At 36.1% G+C, this 8413-nt stretch overlaps 1 protein-coding gene across 2 annotated transcripts; it reads left to right on the top strand.

Annotated features, from left to right (window-relative positions):
• The first annotated feature begins 3132 nt into the window (after positions 1 to 3132).
• Positions 3133 to 8060, top strand: LOC137707594 (aspartic proteinase 36). 2 transcript variants are annotated; one of them, XM_088686628.1, is made up of 13 exons: positions 3133 to 3561; positions 3659 to 3779; positions 3860 to 3904; positions 4235 to 4662; positions 4772 to 4928; positions 5419 to 5501; positions 5701 to 5797; positions 5961 to 6033; positions 6194 to 6400; positions 6834 to 6958; positions 7110 to 7211; positions 7303 to 7400; positions 7599 to 8060. In XM_088686628.1, the coding sequence occupies exons 1-13, from the start codon at positions 3287 to 3289 to the stop codon at positions 7765 to 7767; spliced, it is 1980 nt and encodes a 659-aa protein (XP_088542754.1). In that variant the 5' UTR covers positions 3133 to 3286; the 3' UTR covers positions 7768 to 8060. The 2 variants fall into 2 exon arrangements, with proteins under 2 accessions (XP_088542754.1, XP_068302602.2); XM_068446501.2 differs by lacking the exon at positions 3860 to 3904.
• Positions 8061 to 8413: the final 353 nt, after the last annotated feature.

The raw sequence follows: 8413 nt of genomic DNA, 5'->3' as shown, positions 1-8413 counted from the left end.
CACATACTTGCACATGCTGGAATAGGGTGTGCTCAGGAGATTGTGTGGCGTGATGAACCTCCGGGGTGAATTTTGGATACGCTATTTGAAGATTTTTTTCAAATTAAAATGTATTATTTGGTTTTGTTTGTGAGGATAGTTAACTTTAGTTTGTTTATGTGGAACACTCTTTTTCCCTTCGATCAAGTTGAAAGCCCGACAAGGTTTTTATCGAGGCCCATGTATGCACTCTATCCTCACTTTGTACGGTTTTTCGCATTGTAATGAATATTGTACCTTTCGTTCAAAAAAAATAAAATAAAATAAAAACTATAAAGATTAAGTGGGAAATCAACATTTAACATTTTTCATTTACAAAAAAATAAAAATAAAAACACTAATTAAAATAAATTTAAAAATGCTTAGGTGGCCACTAATCAAAGCATCTTAATTAAATCTTTAAAAGACACAAATGTTTAATAAAAAAAAAATTGTAGAAAAAGAGTGGGGCATTCTAAAAGGGTCCAATTATATCAAAGTAATTTTTTTAATAATACGGCAAACAAAAAGGAAGAAGACAAATTAGGGACACTTTGGTTTTGTTCACGGTTGATCAGTTTCTAGACTGAAATTTCATGTGTTTTTAGCCCTTTTTTTTTGGTCTAATGATAGATTTATTAGGTTAGATGTTAAATTGGGAAACTGACGGGGTTCAATCCCACGGTTACGCCACACTGTTGTGCAAAGGCAACATTGCTTTTCACCATTGTAGTAAAGAATCACTTGCTGTGTTTTTAGCTTTTGATTCAATTCCAAAATTTAATACATGCTCACACTTGTCTTTTTTCATTTCAAAATTAACTTTGATAATATTTTATGAGGTAATGCTAGAAATACTAAATTTGCAAATTAAATGAAGTGTCCCCAATAAGAATGAACACGTTTATCAATGCTTAAGTAATAAACTAATTATCAACTTTCATGTCCTTTAATTTTTAAAATTAATAATGTTATTCATACCATGTTTTTGTACCACATTTTCATACCACCTTAATCCTTAGGTGGCATTTGATGTGGACAACCACATCATTTGAATTAATCAGATTTTTAAATTTAGTTCATTATTTATTAAACTAATAATTAAGAAAAACTAGTTAATTAAATGATACTTGTAGTATATGAGGAGTCTTTCTCCTTACTTTACTTGGGTTTTGTAAATTTTTAAATGCTGTGGCTGTCCACATCAGATGCCACCTAAGATGATGTAGAAATGTGGTGTAAAAAGATAGTATGAATATCATTACTCTTTTAAAATTTTGTCTAGAAATTTAATCTCCTTAGCATTACCTATTTAATGAGATTAACATCCAACTTTTTGTGGGATTTTAAAAATCCCTACTTTTTTTAATTCAAAATTTTAATACATGTTGCCATGTGTCTTTTTCTTTTCTAAATTCACCTTTCCTGTGTACATGTTTTCTTTTGTAAGTTCAAACTTTCTTTGTTGGTTGGTTGTTTTGATCACCGTGGTTCACTAATAACAAAGATTTTGAGGTTTTTTTTTTTTTTTAATCAACTAAAGGCAGGAACCTTTATTAAACAAACAACAAAAGTTTACAAACTAGTGGCCCATAGACAAAATATACAAACCAAAAAGGACCAGCCGAAAAACAGAAAAAGCCCAATCAAAGGTTGAGCCCAAACCAGAAAAAAAATCAAGAACAACTTAGATCTCTGCAGCAGCCATTTCCACACCAAAAAATCCCATCCAGCAGTTCGCTTCCACGCTTCCGACGAAGCATCCCCACTTCAATCATCTTCAATAGCTGAGAACAGCTCTTCAATCGCAACCACAAGCTGGAAAAAAACCAGCCATGATGCCTGTGGAGATCCACATGCAACGCTGCCAAAGGCAGAAAGAGAGAAGGTACTGGTGTAGATAACACCTGAACTAGTGAGAACGCCGGAATTCAAAACACCGACTCGATAAATTGTGACGAATCACGATAAAAATTGGCTAAAGATCGAAATTGAAAATGACCCAGAAAAAGGGATGCCGAAGAACTGTGGAGAACATAATAGAAAAGGATCGGTAGGAAAGGGAAAACGCAGCAGAAAAACCCATAGGGAAAAACAAAACAAAGAGAAAAGAAACTACCACCAACCCCAGCTGAAGCTAGGATCGGTGACAGTGAAAAGTGACGAAATTGCAAACACTCACACAAGACGGTGAGAAAGGCTCTCAAGCAGAGAGAATGAAATAAGAGCTTTTACCTAAGGCTTGTTAGATTTTGAGGTGTTTATGTAACAAGAGAGTGCTAGATTTTGAGGTGGATCTTGAGTCAACGCAAAGGTTAGTAAAGTGACCTTCGGGTGTTTTGGTCGCTAAGTGATGGTGATGTATAAAAATGTAAGAGTAAAGAAGTACACATAAGATGTACGTGATTCATCCAATTTAGAGTTGCGTCCACAAGAGTAAATGAGTTCTTGTTAATAATATAGTGTTTACATGTTACAATGATTTAAGTATAAGTACAGGACTAACCTTGGATTAGGGGTCCTAAGATTCAAGAGAGCTTGATTGTGAGAAAGAGTCTCCTCTTATACGTGAGGAGAGTCGCCATTCTTGTCAGTGGTTGATGTGAGACACTACGAACGTTGTTGTAGTGTTGCCCCATGTCCTTGGGCAAGTGGGCTCCAAGCTGGAGAAATGGAGGGCTCTCATTGATTATAGTTGATCGCTACTCAGTGATTTTGGGGAGTATCTAATACATATTGTAGTCAATCCTTCAAATTCGTTAATGTTATTTAAACTATATTACAATATCGCTCCAATATAAAATAGGATAATTTCGATCATGAGTATCTTTTCATATATATATATATTTTTTTGAGAAAAAAAGTCGTTGATCAATACCCAAGCAAGCAACCCAAACACCAACTTCGGTTGTAGCGTCCAACTCAAACAAACATGAATTAGAAATTACTAACAAAAAAAAAAAAAAAAAAAAAAAAAGTTTTAGCAGAATACTTCTAGTACTGTTTACTTTAATGAAAAAAAAAATATAATTTTACTCTAAAAAATCATTCCTATCACTTACACCACATTTTTATCATTCTGATTAAAACTCAAAATTTCAAACCCTTTTCTTTAATTTCCTAAAAAAAAAAATTCTCGGTTTTTCTTTGGTGTTGTGCACGACCACGCTGGCTTCCCTCTTCCCTCCCTTCTCAAAAAGCTCCCTTCTTTTCACTCGATTTCTGATCTGGCATCTCCGCCACCACTCCTCATTTTCCAGCTGCACCAATGGTAGCAACACCGCTCCACCTCCCTACCTCCGCCGTCCTCCTCCTATTCTTCGTAGAGATGGAGCTTTTGTGTCTGGTCTCGCCCAATCCCAGCATCCCTGCCCCCCTTCTCCACTCACTCCCAGCCATGGTCTTACCTCTCTACCACTTCACTCCCAATTCGTCGTCCCGGACCTCATCGTCATCCAATCCTCGACGCCTCCTCGGGAGATCGGAGTCCCTCAGCCGGCCCAATGCCCGCATGAGCCTCTACGACGATCTCCTCCGCAACGGGTACGGTACATTTCTCCTTTTAATTTTCGGTTTGAGTTTATGATCGGTAATTTGTGGATTGGGATTGAAATTTGTGTGGTGGTGTCGGCGGAGACAGGTACTATACAACGCGGCTCTGGATCGGAACGCCTCCGCAGAAGTTTGCTCTAATTGTGGATACCGGGAGCACTGTGACCTATGTGCCTTGCTCTTCTTGCAAACAGTGCGGCAGACACCAGGTAATTTCTTCATCCACTACTGAATTTTCTCTACTCTGGAAACGTTCATGTAGTGATGCGAAATAGGAATGTTGATGTAGGGTCTTCTGTTGATTTCAAAACCGTTAGTTGCAGCTAGCTACATTGTGAGTCTCGGATCAGATCTTAGTCTTACACTGAGTAATGAGGCTAATGTAAATGATGCTCACCTTGTTAAGGCTAAGAAACATAACCCAAGATATTATATAATCATGCGGAAAAACTAGAACGAAGACTCAGCGGACTATTTTTGGGTGAAGGCAGTCGATCATGATCACTCTATAACCAAATACAATAGTCAGATTAACAACCTTGAAGTTGCTTCTTTCTGTTTGGTAAAAGTTTCCTGAATACTTAGTACCTTTTGTATGCAGGGGAAACTCGGTGCATTTCAGGTTTTAAACTATGTTAATGTTCTGTTTTTAATTTTCTATCAGGACCCCAAATTTGATCCAGAAGCCTCGAACACTTACCAAGCTGTCAAATGCAACATAGATTGCAATTGTGATAATCAGAAGGTGAATTGTATTTACGAGAGGCAATATGCCGAAATGAGTAGTAGCAGTGGGGTTCTTGGTGAGGATCTTATATCATTTGGCAATCAAAGTGAATTACCACCTCAACGTGCAGTTTTCGGTTGTGAAAATTTTGAAACTGGTGACCTTTACAGCCAGCCTGCTGATGGAATAATGGGATTGGGCCGTGGTGATCTTAGTGTGGTTGACCAACTAGTTGATAAAAGTGTAATAAGTGATTCTTTCTCATTATGTTATGGTGGAATGGACATTGGTGGAGGTGCAATGGTTCTTGGTGGTTTTTCAGCCCCATCAGACATGGTCTTCACTCATTCAAACCCAGTACGAAGGTGTGTGGTTTTGAAAAATTTATCTTACATAGATTGCAAAATGTCCAATTTCCTAAAAACTACAATCTATACATCTCACACATTTACTCTAGTTTCGGGATGGCGACAGTCCATACTACAATATTGATTTGAAGGAGATGCATGTCGCGGGAAAGCGATTGCCTTTGAATCCAAACGTCTTTGATGGAAAACATGGAACAGTCTTGGACAGTGGTACAACATATGCATACCTACCAGAAGCAGCATTTCTTGCATTTAAGGATGCTGTAAGATTTTTCTGCCCTTTAGATTAAATTTTGACTTAATCTTCATACAAGACCATATAATACTATATTTTTACTTATACTCAATCTTTTAGATGATACCTTGCAATTATTTCTAATCGATAATGATTGAAAATTCACTTTTTGAATTTTAAGTTAATGAGCATTTGGTCAACTAGAACTGACAGAAAGGACGATCTGGTCTGAGTTAATGGAAATAATTAAATCAACTAGAAATTGCATTATACATTTAATTGTAGTTAGGGTGGAATACTTGCACTTCCTCATTTGAAATGAATCATAACATTTGAAACACTTTGGTTTATCTGAAAATTCCTTCCTGTTTATTTTTGGCTGGCTGCAGGTTTAGTTATCATTTATTTCATCGTATTATTCAATTTCTTTTTTTCATTGAGTGCACAATCAGAGTATTATCAGGGTCTCAAAATTTATTGTTTTTACTTCCTTTTCTCCCTGGTATGCATGTGTGCAGATCATGAAAGAGCTTAATTCGCTCGAGCAAATCCATGGCCCTGATCCAAATTATAACGATATATGTTTTTCAACTGCTGGAAGGTATACAAGTTTAAATGGTTCAGATAATTTAAATTCCTTTTCTAGTGAAAACCAAATTATAAGAAACTGTATTGAGGCCACAAATGCAAAATCAACATTTTCAAATTTTTATTTGCTTAAATGTGCAAATAAATTGTGTGAAAGGTCCAACCATTAAATGCTCAAGTTTCTTTCTAATGATTTCCCAATGTTGGTTCAGTGATGTCTCCCACCCATCAGACACCTTTCCAGCAGTTGACATGGTATTTGGCAATGGGCAGAAGCTGACACTATCTCCTGAAAATTATTTATTCAGGGTAAGTGATTGAAGTTTAAGCTCTGTACCTTTCTGAATATAGTTGTTGTTTGGAAATGTAAACACGATTTGTAATTTTTATTATAGAACTTTGTACTTTTTCCATTGTTTTTGTCACTAATTATTTGTTTTTGTGCTGTGTTGTATTATTATCAATTATGAAGCATTCAAAGGTCCCGGGTGCATACTGCCTGGGGATTTTTCAAAACGTAAAGGATCCAACTACTCTTTTAGGAGGTATATGCTTTAGAAAGGTCCATAGTTCTCCATCCCACTTGTATGTGTGTGTGTGTGTGCATGTGTTGCCTGTTTCATGTAATGGTATCAAATTTGTCTCGTTTAGGTTTTTACGGTACTTTTAATTAATTTTTTCATGCAAAAATCATTTTCTTGATAGGAATTGTTGTCCGCAATACTCTTGTAACGTATGACCGTGAGCATTCCAAGATTGGTTTCTGGAAAACTAATTGTTCAGAGTTGTGGGAAAGACTTAACGAATCTGTTTCGCCTCGGCCAATGCCTCCTGCTTCAGATCAAAAGAATTCAACTACAGAAGGAATGCCTACATTAGCTCCAAATGGAGCACCACCTTATGCACTTTCAGGTAGTGTAAACTTGCGACCTTTTGAGTAGCTTTTATGCTACATTGGTTCTAAACCATTCTGAGTCTCTTTTCGCTGATGTGGATGATTCATCTGTCACTTGACCTTAAAGTAAACTTTTTATTTATAACATACTGTAGTTGTTATAGCAGTTTAATCAAAGTTATTAGGTGTCTTTTCCATTTACCCAAATCAAATTGCGAAAATGGAGATACATTATACAACGAGATTAAAGTGAAAATTATATTTTTGTGGACACTCTTCTCTACTTCAGTTCTACTTTGCACCTGTCTGTTAATTATTTCTCATTATCTTTATATTTTTTTTGTGATTTTGTGCTGCACTGTTTTCATAAAAGAAAGTACGTCTGTTTGCAACCTCGTTTTTGTTTTGTGTTAAGACAGAATTATAATACTTATTAACCTTGATGAACAGGGGAACAGAAAATTGGAAAAATAACATTTTATATGTCATTGAACATCAGCTACTCTGATCTGAAGCCCCACATCACAGAACTAGCTGAATTTATAGCTCAAGAATTAGAAGTTAATACATCACAGGTCTGGCAAAAAACCATATGTGAACATTCAATTGATATTTGCTTTATAATTTCTTACCAGCAGTTCAAATTCATATCTGTATATAATGAAGTTTTATGATGTTTAAGTCCACCTTAACCTTAAGTTGTCAATTTTGAATTGATGGTTTCAGGTCCATTTGTTGAAATTTACTACCAGTGGAAACGACTCCCTCGTTAGATGGGCCATATTTCCTGCAGGTTCTACTGACAGTATTTCTAATACAACTGCGGTGGTAAGTTTGCCCTGATGAATTGCAGCTAGTGACTGTGCAACTGCCGAGGTTTATAACTGTTTGCAAGCTTGATGATCTGTTCTGCCTGCAGGATATAATTTCCAAGCTTTCCGAACATCATTTGAAGTTTCCTGTTATGTTTGGAACTTATGAGTTGCTTGGATGGAATGTTGAGCCTAAGGACAAACGGTAAGTTATATTATTTTACTTTCTAAGGTCCTTTTTGTCTGAGATCACATTATTTTCTTTCCCATTCTATACAAGAATCTAAACAGAATCTCCCACATGAGTGTTGGCATATATACAACGAATTAGCTATCTATATACAGATCACAGTATCATAAGTAGCCTCTTTTGTAATGTCGTATTCTTCCCAAAATTCAACAGGTCATGGTGGCAGCGGAGTTATCTGGTGATTCTATCAATGTTAGGAATTCTAGTTATTGCACTAGCAGTTGTTGGATTTTGGTTTATGTGGAAACGTCGCCAACAAACAGTCAATCCCTACAAGCCTGTCAATGTTGCCGTACCAGAGCAAGAACTCCAGCCCCTATGAAAATTCGGGGGTTGTCTTTGCTCGTAGTTGGCACGTCTGCCATTTGCATTTTGATTCACATGATAACCAAAACCAAAATTCTGGAATTACAATTTGCTCGATTGGTCAAGATTCTTGTGCCATATGATGAATCATTCTCTGCAATACCCATAAAACCCAGATAGTAGAAAGAGAGGTATACGTAGAACTACTCACACTTTGGTTCTGTAAACATCATTGAATTTGTATCTGAATGTTGTAACATACAAGTGAATCAATAGTTTTCCCCAATAAGGTCCCTTTTTTTGAGCCGACGTTTAAATTGTTGTTCATATTCATTTCATTTCTACCGGGTACCTTCTAACGATACATGTAGCTATTGTCACATTCCGTCATGCATCAAAGAAATTTTTTTCCTCTTTGGGTCCGTATATCGAGAACTCAAAAGAGTAACGAATGAATTATATTTTCTAACCATATTTACCTGATCACATTTTCGGTCCAACAACGGGTTTATTTGAAAGTACTTTTAAAATGACTGGCATAACTTTTAGAGAAAATGATTTTAGGTTCCAAAAGTACTTGAAGTATGTGTTTCTTCTAGGATTCACTTGCATTTTATTAATGATTAATTCTAAAAGCATTTTTAGTAAAAACGCTTTCAGTC

The sequence above is a fragment of the Pyrus communis genome, chromosome 15 (assembly GCF_041283825.1).
Source record: "Pyrus communis isolate YQ-2024b chromosome 15, ASM4128382v1, whole genome shotgun sequence".
Lineage (NCBI taxonomy): Eukaryota > Viridiplantae > Streptophyta > Magnoliopsida > Rosales > Rosaceae > Pyrus > Pyrus communis.
This window is presented reverse-complemented; position numbering and strand designations above follow the sequence as displayed.

Bases quoted from the DNA above. Each gene is read 5' to 3' on its own strand.
- LOC137707594 (XM_088686628.1), top strand. From the start codon at position 3,287: ATGGTAGCAACACCGCTCCACCTCCCTACCTCCGCCGTCCTCCTCCTA. The intron at 3,905-4,234 runs GTGAGTCTCGGA...ATTTTCTATCAG, and splicing joins TAGTTGCAGCTAGCTACATT to GACCCCAAATTTGATCCAGA. The intron at 6,959-7,109 runs GTCTGGCAAAAA...TGATGGTTTCAG, and splicing joins TAGAAGTTAATACATCACAG to GTCCATTTGTTGAAATTTAC.